General features: G+C 44.6%; 1 protein-coding gene across 1 annotated transcript; it reads right to left on the bottom strand.

The window, feature by feature from the left end:
- Nucleotides 1-853: 853 nt before the first annotated feature.
- LOC137380925 (large ribosomal subunit protein eL36-like) lies at nt 854-1209 on the bottom strand. The gene has a single exon (XM_068053333.1). The coding sequence runs from the start codon at nt 1190-1192 to the stop codon at nt 875-877; it is 318 nt and encodes a 105-aa protein (XP_067909434.1). The 5' UTR covers nt 1193-1209; the 3' UTR covers nt 854-874.
- Between the last annotated feature and the right edge of the window lie 22490 nt (nt 1210-23699).

Genomic DNA, 23699 nt, shown 5'->3' with positions numbered 1-23699 from the left:
AAGGCAGAGGAAGACTTGCCAGGAGCACAGAGACCACCTCTTGGACCAGGAGTTACTGGCTCCATATCACACCATAAATGAGCTTCAAGAGTTCTGCATGTGGTGTCCCACTCACCAACATTGGAACACACATAAAATGTTTTAATGTTAGCAAAGAACTAATTATCTTGTCTGCTCTTTGCCAAAATTAAAAACATGAGACGAGTCCTGTTGTTTGATGCCTTGAAATTTGGCTCGTTGAATAGATTAATGTACAGTTGCTAAATTAAATTTATTTGTTTGCTATTTTAAAAGGCCTTAACCCACTTATTTTAAACCAGTTAGCAACTCTGTTACCACAGACAACAAAGGAATTTCATTTGAACACAAATACACAAACACAAATGTGCACTAATATTCAATGAGCCCACTTTCAAGACGTTCATTTTTAACCTGCAAAGAAGATGCAGCACAGGCTGCAGTTAATCTGCATGGATGGAACCAGCATGACACTCAATGGATGTGCGATTACTTTATTAAAATAGCCAAGCACCTTGTCTTAAAACTCAAACTGACAAACGCAAATAAGGATTAAAACACACTTTGCTCATCAGTGCCATAGGAAAATAGTTATACAGAAACTGGAGTGTAACACGCCTGTGAGACACAGAGAAAAAAGAGAGAGACATGCACATAAATCGACAACGGAGGTAGAGACGAATCTACCTACTCTTGTACAAAAACAGAGGAAGGCACTCTCTTGGTGCATCAGTTGGTAAATGCACAGTCCAGTGTAAAACTAAGCCACAGAAAGTAGTCAAGTTCACGTTTGATCTACCACTTCTGTTTTTTTTTTAACTTTAAAATAGCTTTAATGGTAGCAACTTTGTACAGATTAATCTTTCTTCGCAGCTGCCTTTCTCATTGCTGCCAGCACATTGCTGAGTTCTTCTCTCTTCATCTTGGCACGGATGTGCGTACCAACTCTCTTTTTGATGAATTTGAGTGCACGCTTGTGTTTACAGACCTTCAACAATTCCATTGCATGCCTTTCAAAGGGAGCAAAACCACAGACCTCACGGATCAGATCTCTGACAAACTTGGTGTGCTTGGCCAGGCGCCCTCTTCTACGGCACTTTCTTGGGCTGGTCTCATTCTTGGTAACAGGGTGACCTTTGCGCAGGCCAACTGCCATAGGATACCTGATTGCCATTTTTCTTGATTATGGCATAGCGACCGCTGGGGCAGTTGTACAGATGGTACAATTGATTTCAAAATCTGATCCGCTCTATTTTTCAGTGACCACTATGGGAGTGTGGATGTTGATGTCGGAATCAGACTCAGAATACTCTGCCAAAAACATGAAGAATGACCACTTGGGTGATGTACCAATGGGCAATTAGTACCAGCGGAACTGTAGCCCAACAAGAGTTGATGCTTTCAGAACAGGCAGGATAAGAGGAGAAGATTGAGGGGGGAATGTAAAAAGAAGAGAAAGACACACACACACTCACTCCAACAGAGGAAGAAAGAGAGGTATGCAGTACGCTTACATGGAGAACGAACACAGAGAAAAAGTCACAATAACACATCAAAACGAGAAATACGCACATATCAAGGAGAGAGATTGTTTCACAAGCATGTGCATAGACACATACTTCTTCTTCTTCTTCTTTGGCCTCCTTGTCTCTAGAGACAATGGGTAAGTGCCTGGAGGTGGTCAGTGGTTTGCGAAGCAGCACCTGGAGTGGCTATAAAGGCCAATTCTATTTCTGCATCGAAAGACAGGTTACTGGTGATAGTTGAGCCACTTCCAGAGTGTGGTCACCAATATTGATGGATGGAGCATTTCTGACGTCCTGTCCCATGATGTTCGATTTCATGAGGCTGATGGTTAGGCCAAATTCGTTGCAGGCAGCCGCAATCCTGTTGATGAGTCTCTGCAGACACTTGAACGCATGTGAGAGCAGCAGGGAGAAGAAGATCCCAAACAGCGTAAGTGCGAGAACATAGCCCTGTTTCACGCCACTCAGGATAGGAAAGGGGTCTGATGAGGCACAGCTATGCTGAATTGTGTCTTTCATATTGTCATGGAATGAGGTGATGATACTTAGTAGCTTTGGTGGACATCCGATCTTTGCTCGTAGTCTGAAGAGACCACGTCTGCTGACGAGGTCAAAGGCTTTGGTGAGATCTATGAAGGCAACGTAGAGGGGCATCTGTTGTTTGCGGCATTTCTCCTGTAGCTGGCGAAGGGTGAACAGCATGTCAATGGTGGATCTCTCTGCTCGAAAGCCGCACTGTGCCTCAGGGTAGACGCGATCAGCCAGCTTCTGCAGCCTGTTTAAAACGACTCGAGCGAAGACTTTCCCCACTATGCTGAGCAGAGAGATTCCACAGTAGCTGTTGCAGTCACCGTGGTCACCCTTGTTCTTATAGAGGGTGATGATATTGGCATCGCGCATGTCCTGTGGTACTGCTCCCTCATCCCAGCACAGGCAAAGCAGATCATGGAGTGCTGAGAGTATAGCAGGCTTGGCACTCTTGATTATTTCAGGGATAATGCCGTCCTTTCCAGGGGCTTTTCCACTGGCTAGAGAATCAATGGCATCACTTGAGTTCCGATTTTGTTGGCTGTTCATCCAGCTCATCCATGACTGGCAGAGACTGGGCTGAACTGTGGGCTGCATCAGTGACAATATTTTCCCTGGAGTATAGTTCTAGGTAGTGCTCCACCCAATGGTCCATTTGCTGGCGTTGGTCAGTGATCGTTTCCTTTGATTTAGACTTGAGGGGGGCGATCTTCTTGATGGTTGGCCCAAAAGCTCTCTTAATGCCATCATACATTCCTCTGATGTTTCCGGTGTTGGAGGCCAGCTGAATACGACTGCATAGGTGTTGCCAGTAGTCATTTGCACAGCGCCTGGCTGTTCTTTGTGCAGCGCTTCTGGCTACTTTAAGTGCTACGGATGTTAACTCGCTGGGGGCTTTCTTGTAGTTCAACGGTGCAGTGCGCTTAGCGGCTATGTCAGGTTCCGGCTCTTCAAAGTGAGATTGAAACCAGTCTGCATTCTGTTTTTGCCAAAGGTGGTCATTGCTGAATCAAAGATGGCATCTCTGATGTGGGCCCACTTGGTCTCTGTATCCCCTGCAGGAGTGTAGTGAAGGGCTTTTTCAAGTGAATTTAGAAACTTATGTAACAGCTGTGGATAAGAAATTCTGTTAGTGTTGATGCGCGGGCGGCCCTTCTGCTTGGAGTGATATAGCTTCTTTGGTTTGACAAATATATGAATAGGAAGGGAATAGAGGGATATGGGCCCTGGAAGTGCAGAAGGTGTTAGTTTCAGCAGGCATCAAGATCGGCGCAGGCTTGGCGGGCCGAATGGCCTGTTCCTGTGCTGTACTGTTCTTTGTTCTTTGAGTCTAACTTTGCTGCACACCAGGGAGTGGTCGGTGTTGCAGTCCGCACTGTGGAAGCTACGTGTGATTTGGACACTGTTTATAGAGGCTCGCCTTGTGACGATGAGGTCCAGCTGGTGCCCATGACGTGATCTTGGGTACCTCCATGAAACCTGGTGACAGGATTTAGTATGAAAGAACGTGTTGGTGATGCAGAGGTTGTGATAGGTACACAACTCCAGCAGTCTCTGTCCATTTTCATTCATCCTTCCACTGCCATAGTGCCCGAGACAGGAGGGCCATGAGTCATGGTCGGCCCCAACCTTGGCATTAAAGTCCCCCAGCAGGAACAAATGTTTGGTATTAGGAATGCTATTAATGATATTATGGAGTTCTTCGTAGAACTGGTCTTTAACATCAGGTGGGGAGCAGAGTGTTGGAGCACAGATGCTGAGTAGGTGTACTGGGCCAGAGGTGGTGAGCAGTCAGATGGACAGTATGCGTTCCGAGCCATTTGAAGGTGGCTCTATCATGCTGAGCAAAGAGTTTCTGATGGTGAAGCTGATGACCATGCTGTCTTGGTTCTTCAGGATCCCTATCCTGTCACTAGAAGGTGTAGACTTGCTCTCTTAGAGATCCGCTTGCAGGGAGGCGTGTCTCCTGAAGTGCTGCAATGTCCACATTGAGTCTACTGAGCTCGTTGTTTATGATGGCGGTCTTCCGAGAGTCGTTGATTAGTGTAAGGTCTTCTAACAGGCCAGGACACATAGTTCTGACGTTCCAGCTTGCAAACAAAGGGCTGGTGCCTTTCCTTTTTTTGTCATGCTGTTTGGTGCGGTGTTGCAGTCCACTTGTCGGGCAATGACCCTGAGCTCCGAGTACCCATTGAAGGAGGTGGACTGTGGCGGGACAGAACCTTACTGACCGGGGGTTGCCCGATTTGAGGCGGGTGGTAGCTGTCCAGTGAGATGCGATGACCTCTCCACCGACAAAGGCAACCCGTGGCGCCCAATCTCTACGCCAATTGAGCTGGACTTAAAACCCGTAACTGCTGCCTTCAATTTGTTTTGGTCGCTGTAAGGCGACCATGGAGTGACCTCTCCATGGCGCATGCCTGGGCGCAATGTATGGAGATTGTGAGTTGCCCAAGCTCCAAAACCCCCTCTCGGCCTTCCTAGTGGGGTCCAAATGAGTGCAGAGCATGGCGTTTGGCATTGGTATGGCTGCAGGAACTGCCAGAACCACGCCAAAGGTGACACATGATCGCCTTAGGGGTTCCGCTCCGGATTTCTGTTAGGGTTTACTCCCTTAGCCTTGGTCTCTCCCAAGACTCCCATAAGGCAGTGGGGTTGTTAGCTCCAGTCCCTGAACAGGGGACCCAACAAGTAAACTGTGCGATTACATGGAGGGAGAGGGAAAGGGAGAGGGGGTGCGAGGAGCGGGGGGCGGTGCGAGGGGGCAGGAGGTGGGGGGAAGGGGGTGCGGGGGGGAAGGGGGAGCGGGGGTGTGAAAGGGGAGGTGGAAAGGGGTGCAAGGGGGCGGGGGCGGGGGTGGGGGGAAGTGGTTGTGAGGGGGGAGGGGGTGCGGGGGGAAGGGGGTCCGGGGGGGAAGGGGTGTGGGGGAAGGAGTGCAGGGGGAAGGGGGAGGGGGAAGGAGGTGTGAGGGGGGAAGGTGGTGCGAGGGGGGAAGGGGGATGGGGTGGGGGTGAAGGTGGTATGAGAGGGGGAGGGGGTGGGGGAAAGGGGCTCCGAGGGGGGAAGGGGGTACGGGGGCAAGGGGCTGCGAGAGGGAAAGGTGGTGCGAGGGGGGGAGGGGGTGGGGGTCAGTGCTATGGCCGGCCGTGATGTGGAGCTTCTTCTTCTGGGATCCTTTCAAGGATTTTCCGTATGAGACTAGCGGGAGGGGCCGAGGTCTCGCTGGGCCTGTGGCATGCGCTCATCGTTGTCCCAGTCCGGGCGCTGCTGCTCCGGCTCTGACGCGACCCTGTCGCGGCTCTGGCCTTGAACGAGCAGCAGGAGTTTGAGCTCTCTGCGCGCATCCCCTGGTGAGCGGGCCAGCCCACAGCCTGCACGGCCTCCTCGAGGTTGGCGTCCTCCAGGCTGACGCTGAGCTTGTGCTCGCCATCCTTTAGTAGTTTAGTACAGCCACATAATTCTGTAACAAAACCAACAAGAGTGAGTCTGGTTATGGTCTTGTAGACCTGGCTGCAGTAATAAAGCAACGTCAGGTTCCAAATTGTACCTAATCACTCCACCCCCAGCCCTAGACACTGTCAATGTATCTTGGCATGCACCAATTTGATGACATTACAGCTTTCATGCACAATAGTATGAAAGATAATGTTTATTGCAGCCATGTACACACTATTCTATCACACTAGCAGCTGTGATGTCTCCATAGGTTGAACAGTCCACTGACATAGTGTGCATGGCTAGGCAAGGAGAGTGACCACTTGGGTGATGTGCTGGTTGCCTAGCAATCATAATGTAGATTGAGTCGCAGGGCTAGATTTTCCGAGGCCTGAGATGGCAAGCTTTGGGGGAGGGGGGTTGTGGTGGGGGGAACGACGTTGGGAAAATAGTGGGGGGGGGGGGGAAGCCACGTCGGGACAGCACCCGATGAATTCCCCCTGCTGGGGAACTTTCCCAGGGGCAGCCTGGGAAGTGGATCAACTGCCTGGACCATGGACATAATATATGGACATAATATAAATTGACATAATAATAAATGCAAAATACTGCAGATGCTGGAAATCTGAAATAAAAACAAGAAATGCTGGAAATGCTCAGCAGGTCTGGCAGCATCTGTGGAGAGAGAAGCAGAGTTAACCTTTCAAGTCAGTGACCTTTCATCAGACATAGTTAAGGTCCCAATTAGAGGCAGTTTTGTGCACTCGCTGGCATTTAACTGGCAGCAGAGCAGCTCCCAGCTGCATACAGAGACTGCCAGCTCAATCGAGGCAGGCCAAGCGGCTATTGGAGCCGAACAGGGGGCAGTGGGCAGGAAAGGTGAAGATCCAACCAGTGGAGTTTCCCCTTTGTTTCGAGTGGCCAAGCGTCTTTCCTCTCTGATTTATTAATTTGATTTTATGTCTCTGGGTGCGCCTCCATGTTGGGGCATCTTCACCATCCCCGACCTGCCTGAGCACCGCTAACCTCTCCTGGTGGCACTGCCGAGGCTCTAGCGCTGCCAGTCCTCTCCTTAATAGGACGGGGAGCGCGGAGGCGGCCAGTCCTCCAGGAATATTGCAGTCGTTCCCGGTAAGTGCAGGCTTGGAACTCCCATTTGGTCGCAATGTCGGGGTCCCGAAGCCTGGAAGAAAAATTTGCCCACTATCTTCAGGGTGGGGGCGGGAGCGAGTAAGACTAAGGCAAAAATGAATAACAGTTTTTACTGCCTGTCCATTACCATCTGGTTGTTCTTTTGAGAACAGTAATATTGATATTCTGACATTTCCCAGTGCTTGAAGCAGATAATCAAACCCCGTTTTGGTACAGATGATGTATGCCGATTAATCTGGGACTGGGGTTCTCAACTGAGGGTCCGTGGCCCCCTCGGGGTCTAAGTGAAGTTTTCAATGGGTTCACCAAAGATGAGATTCCAGCTGATGCTGCCCTCCGTCCAGCAGACAATGCAGTTAAATGTTCTCAACAGGAATTAACTTGCAAATTAGCACAAATATATTGCTGAACTACATTTTACCACTATCAGCACTCTCTTAATGACTGCATTGTATGTTTTTGATGTAATGTATGAAAAGTATAATTTCATCTGCTGCAGCAACCAGCTTGCTGGCTTAGTTCTAAAAGCTTTGTTTGCAAAAGAAATTAGTGAACAACCTTTAATGGGGAGAGATGAAAAATTAGCTGAACTAATGGATTCCGTGGGAAAAAAATACGAGGTAGTGTCGTGTCCTTTTTATGAATGCTTTAATTATTATTGAGCCCTTTAGGGTCTACCACATTGACCTGCTCTGCTGTCCATTTAAAGCCCATCCTGAGCGACTTTGAAATCACCTCTTCATTTGCTGTGATCTGAAGAAAGACAGGCTCTTCTAAATGACTAAAGTATCACAAGCATTGAAATCAGCCATTTTTGCTGGCTTTCTTTCAATTTTCTAAAACAAATAAACAAACCCCTTTTTTTGCAATATAGCACTTACCAACGATTGCAAGGGCTACATATTTAATTTTTGTTTCTTGTAAAGTTTAAAAAATATATTCAAATGAACTGATTTCTAACATGTATAAATGTTAATTGCTATTTTGAATAGGTTAACATAGCAGCTGCTCATTAAATATTTGTATGCTAACCCTTATATCACTTTATACTTTATCATTTATAGTGAGTGTCACAAGGATGATATTTTGGGTATATTTGGTTTATGACAAAGCATGGGAAGTACAAAAAGAAATGCTAAAAGTTATAGAGAAAGACACTTTGAATCTTATCAGGACATGGGAGTCCTTCCATGCCTCCCCCTATTACTAGTGCATCTCGACATTCACAGCTTATATTTCCATTCTCAATGTGTCTTCTTGTTCCAAGTCTGCTCTGATATCACAATCTTTCTGAATAATGTTTGGCTGTTGGCCAAATGTGAGAAACAAAATAAAAGGTAAGTACTGTAACAAGTATGGCAATTTGAAATTATATGAACAATTTTAAAGCTTTGGTTTCTTTAAAGCAATTTTCCAAAGATAGTAGTACAATAACGTATTATTAGAATAGATGGCCTGAGGTTTGCACACTACAAACATCCAGATTAACTCCTTTAATAGGAACAAAATAAAAAGCGGTGTGCATAAGAGCAGCAGTTGAAGTGACCAAAACAGCTGTGTGGTATTCTGGTTCTGGTAGGCTGGTGCCACTTCTGACCATGGGTATTGGTACCTTTTATTTTTCTACTTGAACTTTAATTTTATTTTCATGTGTTCCTCTCCCCTGTTCCCCTGTTTTAATTTCTAGAGCTGATATCTCCCCGCCTCTCCCCCCACACCACCCTCTCACCCTCGCCTTGCCATCATGTACGCACTAGGCAGGCATAGTACACCAGTCAAGGTCTCTCAGTTGCTGCTTTTATTGTCCCAGGACATTAGTACGGCCTAAGTGTGCTCCCACTGCTTGGCAGGGGTGGAAATGCTGTCTTAGCTGTAGCCCTGAGGAACAGCATCTAAGTGAGGAAGAGATGAAGGCAAAGGATAGATATTTGGGGAAATCTGGAAGTGCCATTGTGAGGGAGGGAAGAGAATGTTGGTTTCTCTTGACATACGAGCCCAGACAGTGATTGTAGCAGGACATTTAACTGTCAAGGGCATTGTGTTGAAGCTTGATCCTGTTCTAACCTCACATCAGCATGAGAACAGATTCCCTAGTCTGTAGGTTCAGTCCCACCAGGACAGGAAGAGTGTGCGACAGCCAGAATGTCCATTCCATTTGACCCCTGCTCAATTCACACTGCATGGTAGTGTCTGGCTTATGGGAAATGCTGATTAAAGTGTTCCCACAGAATGAACTACATTTCCTCTCATTTGACACCTTTGATTTGCTGTTGTGGTATTGGGCTGCGCTGCTCCTTGCTACCCCTTGGAATTTTCCTCTGAAAGTAATGGCAGAATATTAATTTGTTTGTCCAGATTTGTGTAGGTATATTCAAATGCTATATTAATGAAAGCACTATGTCATCAAATATATCTTCACTAATATCTGAGCAACACTGGGGCTCAGGAATGCTGATGGGGGAATGGGAAGGAGTGAATTTAAAGGGTTATGTTAACTAAGGAAAACTTAAAAATGGTAAATTTGAAAAGAAAAATATGACTCCTCTTTGATGGGCCCCAGTGGTGACACCTTGACGTGCCATTGGGCTGCAGGGATTCCCTCCACACCCCATGCCACACTCTGGAAGACCACTGTAAATGGACCTGACCCTTGCCCTCCGTTTGTAAATTATTCTGATTACAGGAATCGGGCCAGAGTCACAGGCATGGCAGTCCTGCTCCGCTGAAGAACCACTGGCCTTTGTGGCAGAAGAGCAAAATATGCTGCAACAGTGCAAGATCTTAAGCTATACAATAGATCTAATGCTAATGAAATGCAAATGATTTCCCAATCTTCTCACCGGGAATGCCCTGTACATAAGACTTACTGTGTTAAATGGGCAATAAACACCAGTGACATTCAGGTCTTTCAGGAAGTGAGCACTTAAAGATGAATTGCCAGATTTTTGATTGCTACAATCTGTTATGGCTTTCTGAAAGAGATGTCAACTTAGTTCCATTTGTTACGACCAGGTGAGAAAGGGGTCTCAGGGTTCCCTCTCAGCCTTTGCCTGGCTTGACCGTAACAGAGTTTAATTTTTAAAAACACCGTATTTTTAGCTCCCCCTCAGTGTTCTCCAATTGTAAGGTAACGAAATCAACCAGACAGGTTTTCTTAGATTGAAACCAAGAAAGGTGCAGGTTTATTAACCTTAAAATTCTAAATCGATTAAAGCGACTATGAATACGCAATAAACACACGCGGTTAGAGACAGAAAAGGTGTAAGAATAAAAGGGAAAAGTTTGAAGCAATAGCTGGAGGTCTTTTGCTGTCCTTTGAGTTCAATGTAGAGTCTTTGACTGCAGTTAAATCTTGCCATTTTCTTGAGGCCCTGTGCATGCTTTCAAACTTGTTTCGATGTAGGAGTTTTCTCTCTTGAGGTTTAAATGGCTTCAGTGAATTTGGAAATTTGTGTGAGAGAGCAAGCCAGGGAGAGAGACGTTCCTTCTCTGTTGTCTTCAAAGCAGTCTCTGTCCTCAACCTGTCCTGTGAGCACAATTCAAAAACCCTGGGCCAGCAGGTTAATCATGTGCCTAGTTTTTTAACAAACTCTCCTGCGTTTTTGTGGATTCCTTTCATCTTAGCAGACACCTGCATGGGGGCCGTGGGGGTGGGGGGGGGGGGGGGGGTGGTGTGGTGGGGGTTGTGGGGGTGGTGTTGGTGGAGAATGGAATGCTGGCTTGTTCCACCTTCAATGTCTGGCCATCAAAATCCATTTGGATTAATTGGATCAGGGAGCAGTTCCATTGTCTTTTCTGAGACAACTGTCTCTTAGAATGCAAATTCTTCCAGCCCCTGCTGAACTCTTTAAACAATTCATCTCTTCAGTCCAGCAACAGTTTAAAATTAATGTCTCTCTCTTTCTTTCCCCTGTCTCTCTTTCTCTTTCTCTATCCTCGCATTCCTTCTGGAAGACTCTTTCTTTCTCTTTCTCTCCTGTCTCTCTCTTTTTCTTTCCCTGTCTTCAAATTCAAGTTTCCTCTGTTCCAATTGTATCTTTTCTAGCAATACCCTGTTGGAGTCAATTTCCAATCCTGTTTCTGCTTCTTCTGATTCAAGGGAAAAATGGTTGTCCACTAGTCTTAGGAGTTCAGACTTTCTAGCCTTGGCAGGTACAGTGTCAGCCATTTCCCTCAACTCCTCCATTGACAGTGCATTTAACTCATCCCAATTTACTTCACCCTGGCTTGGGGAGTTACTGGCTTCTATTGCAGACATGTTAGTATTCGAGCAAACACAACCACGAGAAAACCTGTATTGAAATCTTTTCTCTTTTTGATTGGGATCAATTTGGCTTCCCACTTCCAATTTCTCATTTGTCTGTGGGTTGAATCTGGAAGCTAGCCCTCAAACTTCTGTTACGACCAGGTGAGAACGGGGTCTAGGGGTTCCCTCTCAGCTTTTGCCTGGTTTGACCGTAACAGGGTTAATTTTTAAAAACACTGTATTTTTAGCTCCCCCTCAGTGAATCCTTGTTCACTGCTCTCCAATTGTAAGGCAAAGAAATCAACCAGACAGGTTGATTTAAACAAGAAAGGTGTAAATTTATTAACCTTAAAACTCTAAGCTGGTTAAAACGACTACAAATATGTGAAGCGACCACACTAGCATGCATACGCGATAAACACACAAGCAGATAGAGACAGAAAAGGAGTAAGAATAAAGGGGAAAAGTTTGAAGCAATAGCTGGAGGTCATTTACTGTCCTTTGAGCTCAATGTAGAGTCTTTGATTGCAGTTAAATCTTACCGTTTCATTAGGGCCCTGTGCATGCTTTCAAACTTGTTTTGATGTAGGAGTCTTCTCTCTTGAGGTTTAAGTGACTTTAGTGGATTTGGAAATTCGTGAGCGAGAGAGGGAGAGAGAGCCAGGGAGAGAGACTTTCCTTCTCTGTTGTCTTCAAAGCAGTCTCTTTCCTCAACCTGTCCTGTGAACACAATTCAAAAACCCTGGGCTCACATGTTAGGCATGTGACTAGTTTTTTAAACAAACTCTTCTGCATTTTTGTGGATTCCTTTCATCTTAGCAGACACCTGCAGTAGGGGTGGGGGGTCATTGGGGGGTGGGGGGGAGGCGAAATGGAATGCTGGCTTGTTCCACCTTCACTGTCCGGTCATCAAAATCCATTTGGGTTAATTGGATCAGGGAGCAGTTCCATTGTCTTTTCCTAGGCAACTGTCTCTTTGAATGCAATTTTTTCCAGCCCCTGCTGATTTCCTAAAACAATTCATCTCTTCTGTCCAGCAACAGTTTAAAATTAATGTTTCGTATGACCAAATTAATGTGCCTCATTCGTGGCAGGTGGGGTCTTCATGACACATTCCTTTACCCTTTCACACACCTTTTTTTTTCTTTTTGACATATTCATCTTTGAAAAGCTAAATTTGATTCTGCATACATTACTATTTCTGGTAGAACATAACAACTCTCTGAGAAAAAGAACATTTCTCTTAACCACTCCTTTTGTTCTTTAGGAGATGATCTCAAATTTATGGCCCTCTAGTTACTGATTCACTGACTTGTGGAATTAATTTTTCCCAATTCACCTTTCCAAAAGCCCATATAATTTTGAACCCCCAAGTCAGATCTCCTCTTAGCTTCTTGGTTATGACAAAAAGCACTCTAATGTCTGTTTTTTCTCATAAATAAGAAGGATGTGCCAAGATGCTGCCTCTGAGCAACATCTTCAAACAGTGGTGGCATCATGACGTGCTGTGTCGGTAATGTTTTTGTGGCTGAGCGGACACCTGTGTCAGTGAGTGAATAGTGGAACAAAACGTGATAACAGCAGGATGGTACAAACTGAGTTTAGGAGAGGTCTCCAGCACCCAGAAGCAGATGGCAATGCTCTTTACTTATTGTCAAGTAGATGCGTCTAAGCCTGTAGATATGATGGGTGCCACAGTATTCACTCTCAATGGGCATGCCTTTGTTGGCTTTTGACATCTCTGACATTCTCATCCATTACATTAAGTGGCCAGGGAGCACTGGAAGCAATCCCCATTGTAATCAAGTTGTAATGAACATCTATGAATTCTAACATGGGAGAAATTGCCTCAGCTGTAATGCCCATTCCACATTGGAGATTGGAATGTTGTGAGCTTTCCCCTAAATGAATGAGTGAGCACATTGGGGTGACCATGGAGTTTAAGTGCCATACTAAGCTGAAAGCAATTTCCTAATTAGCACACAGAGAGCAGCGAAGAGGTGAAATGATGATTCTCAAATTACTGGCAGTAATAGTGTCCTGCTGCCAATGGAAACGTTTACACCAGCAGCAGTTTCCCGGGTCTAGTATCGCACAAGTAATACATTAACGACAATAATTAGGCTTCAGATTTGTCAGTAATGTGAGATCCTTAAACAATGCAAGTTAATGTGCACAGGGGTGGATTTAAACTTGCAGCAGGTAGCCACCAGGATAATGCGCTGCTGAGTTGAGGTCCAACCGGGAACAGGCGGGAAGCGGCTGCACACCTGTGGAAAATTGGGTGGCCAAGATTCACCTGCTGGCCCTCAGGTTAAGTGTGGAATTAGGGGTTCTGGGGGTGTATCTCAGTATGTAAGGGAGAGGAGGCCTGGGACAGGAGAGATCTGTACATTTTCTGTGGGTCTGGGCTGAACACTCATGCTGCTCCAGGCCCCACAAAGAAAAGTAAAAAAAACTTCCTTTGAATGGGTCCTGCTACTTATCCTGTTTGACAGGCCTTCACCTGCCAGGCTCAGGCTGGAGATAAAATTGCAGTCAGGGCATGTTGAGGTCATTGGAACCTGATCTGCACATTTAAAGACTGACCCCACTGGCTTTGAGATGGCTGGCTTAGTTGCCTGTGCAGAAGTGCTGGTAAAAATCAGAAACAACTGGACCTGGGCAGGACATCAGGGTACGTGACTCGATGGATTTTAACTGCAGGCCCAATTGGTAGGCAGGGTTAAAATCTATCCCAGGGTGTTTGATTCATGAAGTAGTCAGGTCAAACTTTGCCAATGTTCCTAACTTGGGAACAAAGCTAAATTTGAAGATAACATTTCTCTGACATCTTGATGTCAGTTTCTATGAATACTGTTAGTATTTTAGAAAGCTACATTGAGACTGATCCCAGGGTTGTTTGTCTTCTCAGCTTCTTACATTGTTTATTAGAATATAATCAGTTCTTGGCCAGGTGATAACAAAGCATTTTTTATTAAGGGAAGAAAGGTCATAATTTATCATTAAGCAATTAACTTACAGTAAATGTTATATTTGACTATCATTTGGATTAAATACAAGTCTTCAGTTTGAGGCTAACTATAATTAGGCAAGTGATCTGTTGCAGCAACTGTTTGTCACCACTTAAATGCACTCACAGATCAGCCTTGCACTTCTGGGATGTTTAATGAAAAATTGCTAAAACATGTTAAGTGTAGACATTTATGGCAGGAAATCACTCTAACTATAAAACATGCTCATTACTCATTGGGTTCTGGCTGGTCTTACTTAGAGAGATGGCTGTCATGTCTGCTTTTGGTCATGATGTTTGTTCTATTTGGTATTCTTATTTTAACTAAGAAAAATCAAAACGGTCAAATTGATCTTTACAATAATATTTAGAAAAAATGAAATGATGCTTGCACCAGCCTCCTTGATCAAATATCCAGTTGCAATCTTCTCACTTTTGGATGCCATTTTTTCTTAAAAAGGCAGTAGCTAAACAAAACACAAACTGTATGACTATCGATTGCATTATTGTCATTGACAAGTGAGACTTTACTTACCTAACAGTCCGATGCATATCAGATCAGTAAAATACTTTCATGATGGCTTGGGAATGGTTAGATGCAGGCTCTCTATTTTTAGGATACAAGGCGAAAGGAGTGAGCATTTGCAAATCTTCTATTTTTCATTTTCTTGTTTGGTGTGAAATACAGTCTTACAGAAATTGTATTTTCTTTCCCTACACCAATTTTCTCCCATTACCTCTCCTGTCTTAAACACAGTGACTGCCCTTAACTCTCCTGTCCTAACACGGTGACTGCCCTTACCTCTCCTGTCCTAAACACAGTGACTGCCCTTACCTCTTCTGTCCTAAACACAGTGGCTGCCCCTAACTCTCCTGTCCTAAACACAGTGACTGCCCTTAACTCTCCTTTCCTAAACACAGTGACTGCCCTTAACTCTCCTGTCCTAAACACATTGACTGCCCTTAACTCTCCTTTCCTAAACACAGTGACTGCCCTTACCTCTCCTGTCCTAAACACAGTGACTGCCCTTAACTCTCCTTTCCTAAACACAGTGACTGCCCTTAACTCTCCTGTCCTAAACACAGTGACTGCCCTTACCTCTCCTGTCCTAAACACAGTGACTGCCCTTAACTCTCCTGTCCTAAACACAATGACTGCCCTTACCTCTTCTGTCCTAAACACAGTGGCTGCCCCTAACTCTCCTGTCCTAAACACAGTGACTGCCCTTACCTCTCCTGTCCTAAACACATTGACTGCCCTTAACTCTCCTTTCCTAAACACAGTGACTGCCCTTACCTCTCCTGTCCTAAACACAGTGACTGCCCTTACCTCTCCTGTCCTAAACACAGTGACTGCCCTTACCTCTCCTGTCCTAAACACAGTGACTACCCTTACCTCTCCTGTCCTAAACACAGTGACTGCCCTTACCTCCCCTGTCCTAAACACAGTGACTGCCCTTACTCTCCTGTCCTAAATACAGTGACTGCCCTTACCTCTGCTGTCCTAAACACAGTGACTGCCCTTACCTCCCCTCTCCTAAACACAGTGACTGCCCTTAACTCTCCTGTCATAAACACAGTGACTGCCCTTAACTCTCCTGTCCTAAACACAGTGACTGCCCTTACCTCTGCTGTCCTAAACACAGTGACTGCCCTTAACTCTCCTGTCCTAAACACATTGACTGCCCTTAACTCTTCTGTCCTAAACACAGTGACTGCCCTTACCTCTTCTGTCCTAAACACAGTGACTGCCCTTAACTTTCCTGTCCTAAACACAGTGACTGCCCTTACCTCTTCTGTCCTAAACACAGTGACTGCCCTTACCTCTCCTGTCATATACACAGTGACTGCCCTAACATCTCCTGTCTTAAACACAGTGACTGCCTAACCTCTCCTGTCCTAAACACAGTGACTGCCCTTACCTCTCCTGTCATATACACAGAGACTGCCCTTAACTCTACTTTCCTAAACACAGTGACTGCCCTTAACTCTGCTTTCCTAAACACAGTGACTGCCCTTAACTCTCTTGTCCTAAACACTGTGACTGCCCTTACCTCTCCTGTCCTAAACACAGTGACTGCCCTTAACTCTCCTGTCCTAAACACAGTGAATGCCCTTACCTCTCCTGTCATATACACAGTGACTGCCCTTAACTCTCCTGTCACATACACAGTGACTGCCCTTAACTCTCCTGTCCTAAACACAGTGAATGCCCTTACCTCTCCTGTCCTAAACACAGTGACTGCCCTTAACTCTCCTGTCCTAAACACAGTGAATGCCCTTACCTCTACTTTCCTAAACACAGTGAATGCCCTTAACTCTCCTTTCCTAAACACAGTGACTGCCCTTAACTCTCCTGTCCTAAACACAGTGACTGCCCTTACCTCTCCTGTCCTAAACACAGTGACTGCCCTTACCTCTCCTGTCCTAAACACAGTGACTGCCCTAACCTCTCCTGTCCTAAACACAGTGACTGCCCTTAACTCTCCTTTCCTAAACACAGTGACTGCCCTTAACTCTCCTGTCCTAAACACAGTGACTGCCCTTACCTCTCCTGTCCTAAACACAGTGACTGCCCTTAACTCTCCTGTCCTAAACACAATGACTGCCCTCACCTCTTCTGTCCTAAACACAGTGGCTGCCCCTAACTCTCCTGTCCTAAACACAGTGACTGCCCTTACCTCTCCTGTCCTAAACACATTGACTGCCCTTAACTCTCCTTTCCTAAACACAGTGACTGCCCTTACCTCTCCTGTCCTAAACACAGTGACTGCCCTTACCTCTCCTGTCCTAAACACAGTGACTGCCCTTACCTCTCCTGTCCTAAACACAGTGACTACCCTTACCTCTCCTGTCCTAAACACAGTGACTGCCCTTACCTCCCCTGTCCTAAACACAGTGACTGCCCTTAACTCTCCTGTCCTAAACACAGTGACTGCCCTTACCTCTGCTGTCCTAAACACAGTGACTGCCCTTACCTCCCCTGTCCTAAACACAGTGACTGCCCTTAACTCTCCTGTCATAAACACAGTGACTGCCCTTACCTCTCCTGTCCTAAACACATTGACTGCCCTTAACTCTCCTTTCCTAAACACAGTGACTGCCCTTACCTCTCCTGTCCTAAACACAGTGACTGCCCTTACCTCTCCTGTCCTAAACACAGTGGCTGCCCTTACCTCTTCTGTCCTAAACACAGTGACTGCCCTTAACTCTCCTGTCCTAAACACAGTGACTGCCCTTAACTCTCCTGTCCTAAACACAGTGACTGCCCTTACCTCTTCTGTCCTAAACACAGTGACTGCCCTTAACTCTCCTGTCCTAAACACAGTGACTGCCCTTAACTCTCCTGTCCTAAACACTGTGACTGCCCTTACCTCTCCTGTCCTAAACACAGTGACTGCCCTTAACTCTCCTGTCCTAAACACAGTGAATGCCCTTACCTCTCCTGTCACATACACAGTGACTGCCCTTAACTCTCCTGTCCTAAACACAGTGAATGCCCTTACCTCTCCTGTCCTAAACACAGTGACTGCCCTTAACTCTCCTGTCCTAAACACAGTGAATGCCCTTACCTCTACTTTCCTAAACACAGTGAATGCCCTTAACTCTCCTTTCCTAAACACAGTGACTGCCCTTACCTCTCCTGTCCTAAACACAGTGACTGCCCTAACCTCTCCTGTCTTAAACACAATGACTGCCCTAACCTCTCCTGTCATATACACAGTGACTGCCCTTAACTCTACTTTCCTAAACACAGTGAATGCCCTTAACTCTCCTTTCCTGTCCTAAACACAGTGTTATGCTAGGCCCCCACCTGCCAAGAAAGAGACGCATTAATTTTGCCATGAACATTGATTTTTAACTGTTGTTGGAGTGAGGAAATGACTTATTAAACAGATCAGTGTGGCTGGAAAAAAACATTAACATACTAACAGACATCGAAAGTGAGGAAATGCATTCCAGGGCCTGCTAAGGAGGATACAATCCACAAGGGCCAGGACTGGTTTGACTGGCTGGTCACATGACTACCTGGCTGTTCCAGGGTTTTCTTTTGAACTGGCCACAGAGAGTTTGAACTGAGAAAGACTGTTTGCTCCTGGACTGAGAAGATCTCTCCTGTCTGCTCCCATCTCTTTCTCACAAGCCTCTGAATCCCAAGAGAGAAAAGTCTCCTGCAGCGAACAAGGTTTAAGAAGAATACTGGGCCCCAATGAAAAGCAAGATCTACCTACAGTTAAGAACTCTACAGTGAGCTCGAAGAACCGTAACAAAAACTGTTCAGATATTGCCTCAAACCTTTCCACTATATTTTTCTTCTGTTCCTTTTTGTCTCTATTTGCATGTGTGTATCGTGCATGTATGCTAGCGTTGGCGCATCATGTATCCATAGGCGTCAACCGAGTTTAAGTTCAAGTTTAATAAATTTCAACCTTTCTTCTCTAAACCTAAGAAAGCCTGTTTGTGCTGGTTTCTTTGCCTTAGAATTGAAAGTGGTGAACAAGGATTCACCAAGGGGGAGCTAAAAACACAGTGTGTTTAAAATTAAGCCCTATTACGGTAAGACCAGGTGAAGGCTGAAAGGGACGCCTGGACACCTTTCTCACCTGGTTGTAACAATAGTGACTGCCCTTACCTCTCCTGTCTGAAAGACAGTTGTTCTGAAAATGCTTCTGTTTTTGTTAAAAATATTTTTTTAGTAATTCAGAGCCAAACTGAAGAAATGTTGGACAAGTTTATTTTTCAAGAGGACACTGAAAGAACTGGTTTGGCATCCACGTTTATTGGTTGTCACATGATTGGTTAAAAATAAAACAGAACTCCTGGTAACTGGGGGAAGATGCATGCAGAGAAGCGTCAGTCGCACGTGCCTTGATAGGACTGAACCCCAGCTCAGCCCAGCCTGTTCCATTTCTTTAAAAAAGCCTTCAGAAGAAGGAGAGAATTCCCAAGGAAGGAGAGAAGATCTCTACCCAGTTCAACTTTCCAGCTGCTCTCTAAAAGACCCTGAGAAGTCCACTGTGTCAACTCAACTAGTACTCCTGTCTTTGAAGAAAAGCCTGCTAAATTAATTTTCAATGCCGCCTGAAAAGAACTGTTCTAAAAGATTCCAGTGACCCGTCTATGTGTACTCCGAGGCTAGACTGTATGGCAGTTTTGGAACACAACCTATCTCCTCTGCTGTTTTCAAAAATGAGCAAGTATTCAGCTGAAGTGTTTTTTTTTGTCTGTAAGAGAACTCTAAACAAAAATCCCTTTTATTTTTCGTGTGTGTGTGTGTGTGTAACTGCCCTTGCCTCCCCTGCTCTAAAGATAGTGACTGCCCTTACCTCCACTGTCCTGCGATAGGTTTCCTCCTAGCCCTCTTGTCTTGAGGACTATGATTCCCTTTTCCTTCCTTTACCACTCGTCGTCTTAATGGAATACCAAAGGTGCCAACAGCATTCTGTGTCTCCTTGACTGGCCATTCCTAGTGCATGAGTCTGGGCAGTAAGTAGTAATAGCTATTAAACTATGGGCCCCATTACAATTGATCCTGTTGGCTCCTTCTTTCAATAACCACATGCACATACTTGCAGCAGTGCTTACTTGATTCAGGAGATGGAACCCAGGCTTATTTTTTTCACTATCCCAGATAAGCTAACTCAGCACAAGCCAAGGACAGAACTCCCACAAGAAACATTTACTCACACAGACATTTTTCCCTCTTTTTCAAAGGACAATTTATCTTCTATTTTTTATTATATGGCTTTTATTTAACTTTCTCTTACACCTTTCTTGCTGCTGTTTGACTTGCTTCATAATTTTGAGTGTGATGGTTTAATTGCTTAATCCCCTGGTAGGAACTATATACTTGTGATTAAGTCATAAATATTGCCACATTGACGTTTGCCACTAATTTTGTGTCCAACTGTGATACATTTTGTCGGTGTTAACTGTGTATTCTCCTCCTTTGACAGCCTGACCCTATTTCCTAGAAGCAAAAGAATCACTGAAATGTCCTCACTCTACACGACCCAGAAACAGCTACTTTGGTTACGCGTTGGAAGAATTGTAATATAAATCACAGGACCATCCAAAATCTATAGTTTTTTAAAAAAGATAAAAATTAAGATAACACTATATACTTTAGAGCATATTAAAAAGTGTTGCATAGTTTTTATTCATTAAATCTTTTTTATGTTGTTAATGACACATGAGGGTGATTTAGTCTTCAATGATATTGCAAAATGGGCGATGGCGAATTGCTTGCCCACTTTATACCCTGCCTGATCTTTTTCTCCATCGAAGTCAATGGAAAAGAAACTCGGGCATTGTGTACAATGAGTTGCTCACTCACTATTGCCTGTTCTGTCCTATCACCAAAGACCAATTTCACCCTTACAGGGCCAGGGAGAATGGAAATGCAGTGCAATGCAGGTTGGGTGGGAGTCGGTGGGGACAGTTTGGGGCAGAACCCAAATATACTGCATTTTTGCCCCATTAGCTCTGCATTGGAATTATGACGGGTCTGTCTTCCACTTCCCCTCGCCCCACACCCCACATCTTAGCAGCAGCTCGGGCGGGGGAGGGTGTGGTGATAATTGTGGGCAATCCTGGGAATTCCACCCAGCTCATCCCTATCTTATTAGTCACAACATCTCCCACACTTGCTGAGAGTAGGCTTAGTTTCCAGCATGGCCTGTGATACAGAGGCCAAAGGCCTCAAAGAACTAAATGAGCTAAGGCAATCTGTCCCAGAGTGAGCAATTACCTTCTTAATACAGTTTCAGCATTCTACTTGGGGATATTTTTACTTAAAACTTTGTCCCCACAAGGGCCTTGGATTCCTCTCCTCAGAGTGGCTTTGTATCACTCCAACATTCCCTGCTTTGCAAATGTGAGCCACCCACCCCAAATAAAAAAGAAGATGCCATTCCTGGGATTTGAGCAGGAGCCCCACCTACCATCTTCAGGTCTTTAGAAAAGATCAGCAGAATTTTGGTCCACAGTATTGTCCACATACTTATGCTAATATTATGATTTTTTTGCACAGTAACGTTTCCTATTATTTAATATTCACACATAGTCAGTGCTGAGCTGATTTCTGTTGCTTGTCATTTATGAATAAAAGTGTTAAAATTATTTGGATAATTCGGCATCATTGAATGATTACAGAAAGAAGCCGCAAGGTGGCAGCAGATGGCAATATTTCTCAATATTTTACTGCACTTGTATGCTCAGAGCTATTGTGCTTTTCCAAGTAGAGGGCTACAACTAGAGATGTTCAATATCACCTGAATAAACTGATCAACCTGGAGTTGAATCTGGGCCATCTGTGCATGAGCTTCATCTTTGACAGAGCAACTTAGTTTTAAGCTTGGCTCTGTTGAAAAGATGAACTATTTTATCGCCTGCACAGCTCTAATTTATAATCTGGTCAAGCTTCTTTCATTTACAAACATTCTGTTCCTTGGCTCTATAATCACGTCTGAAGTATGCTGGTATAAATCTGAGAATCTTCAAGAAAGCTCTGTTCTACTTTTTACAGTCAGTGTTCTACATGGATTCTGTTTCCCATGTAGCCTGGTTTGTCAGGTTTCAAAGAAAGCTCATTGCTTCCTCTTGCAGCCAGTGCATTCCAAAGCCATGAGGCCCAGTGGACTGGAGTAGGAATATCCACTTCAGGCTATAATTTGCCTTTGTCAGTATTGGACAGACGCTGAGCTGTTAACATTTACACAAGATCAAGACTGGAGCAGCAGTTCCAGGTCAGGTACAACATGAGCCAAATGCATGGTAAAGTTTCTCTACTCTGCCCCAACACAGGAAGACATAGTGAACAGTTAGTTTTGGCACAAAGAACCATTTTACTGGACCTTTCTTCTTTTGAACTTGTGCACATTAGGAAAGAGTTTAAAAGTTCCAATGTAAGTTTCAAGTAAGGCTCTTGCGGACATGAGAGAGTAATATTTTTATTCCATAAGTTCAATTTGATCAGAGCCTGGTCCCTGCATTATCTTTTCTTTCATGTGTTCCTACCCATTTTTCTCTTGGAGGGGAACAAATGAAAGGAAGGGTACTTCATGGATCGGGTCATCCAGAACCTAACACTTCTTCAACTCAGGGACATGGGGTCATATCAACAATACCTTGCATTTGTATAGTGCCTTTAACACAATAACATGCCTCAAGGTGCTTCATAGGAGCATAATCAGACAAAACCAAACTTAAACTGATGTAAAATATTCCACTCTGTACCCCTTGATTCTTTCCCTGGGCCATATACCATTCCTGGGCTAATATGACAGACAGATTGGGGTAGATTACCTGGGTGTAAATGACATTTTACGCCATTATTATAACAACAAAAGTGTAATGGAAAGGATGATATTGGTACTGAGAGGTTATAACTATCAGGAAAGACTAAACAGGCTGGGGCTCTGTTCTTTAGAAAAGGGAAGGTTGCAGGAAAACCTAATAGAAGTCTTATAGAATATAGAATACATGGAATATACACCATAGAAACAGGCCATTTGGCCTAACTAGTCTGTATCGGTGTTTATACTCCACACAAGCCTCCTCCCATTCCAGCTACTTCATCTCAGCCTTTTAACACATCTTTCTATTCCGTTTTCTCTCATGTACTGTCTAGTTTCCTTTTGAAAGCATCTAAGCTCTTGGTAGAATTATTGACGGGGCATTTCACCCAACATATCCCTCAATCCTTCAATGTGCAGCTTTACTTCTAATTTGTTTTTCACCCAATTTATACTTCACTGACCTTTCCCCATGACTTATTCCAAGTACCTATTACTCTTTGGGTGAAAACGTTTCTATCCTACCCCACGTTCTTCATTTTTATCTTCCTTCCCTTGGGATCTGTGACTGGTTGCATGGCAAGCAATTTGCCTGGAGCAACTTTTTTTCTGTCCCCACCATCATAACCTTGACTCTTTGATTAAGTCACCTTGAGGTCTCCTCCCTGCCAAAGAAGACTGGCCCAAAAAGGAAGACAAGCCTGAAGCTTTTGTCACCATTTAAATAAGATCAGTGGTACCGTGGATAAAGTTTTAATATTGTGAAGGGCATTCTGTGCCTCAAGTGCAGGTTTGTCAAACACAACAAAACTACACCCTTTGCTCTGTGGAGGATTTTTAAGTCTTTAAAGTTATGATGAGGTTTGATAAAGTAAATGTCGAGAAGATATGTCCACTTGTGGGGAAGTCCAAAACTAGGGGCCATAAATATAATAATTAACCCAATAAGGAATTCATGAGAAATTTCTTCACCCAGAGAATGGTTAGAATGTGGAACTTATGACCTTATGGAATAGTTGAGGTGAATAGCCTTTAAGGGAAAACTGGGTAAGTAGATGGGACAGACAGGAATAGAAGGATATGCAAGGTTAGATAAAGTAGGGTGGGAGGAGACTTGAGTGGAGCAAAAACATGGGTACAAATCAGTGGATCTGAATGGCCTGTTTCTGTCCTGTAAATTCTATGTAATATGTTAGAGAATATAAATAATCATCAGTGAGATTGTGCAGATAAATAAAAAAGGGCAAAAGAATGTGTAAATACTGGGGATTGAAAAGACACGGTACAGGTCGATAGAACAGAACTGCGAGAAAATAAAGAGGAAAACAAATTGGCAATGCTTCAGAAGGGAAAAAGAGCAAGTCGATACCAGGGGCTCAAACCTCTTCCTGGGCTGTGCTGACCAAAAAACATAACATAAGAAATAGGAGCAGGAGTCGACTGTACGACTCCTCAAGCTTGTTCCGCCATTCAATACGATCATG

The sequence above is a fragment of the Heterodontus francisci genome, chromosome 20 (assembly GCF_036365525.1).
Source record: "Heterodontus francisci isolate sHetFra1 chromosome 20, sHetFra1.hap1, whole genome shotgun sequence".
In the NCBI taxonomy this organism is placed as follows: domain Eukaryota; kingdom Metazoa; phylum Chordata; class Chondrichthyes; order Heterodontiformes; family Heterodontidae; genus Heterodontus; species Heterodontus francisci.
Note: the sequence above shows the minus strand (reverse complement) of the source record. Positions and strands in the feature narration are given on the sequence as shown.

Coding starts and splice junctions, on each gene's coding strand:
- LOC137380925 (XM_068053333.1), bottom strand. CDS start 1,192: ATGGCAATCAGGTATCCTATGGCAGTTGGCCTGCGCAAAGGTCACCCT.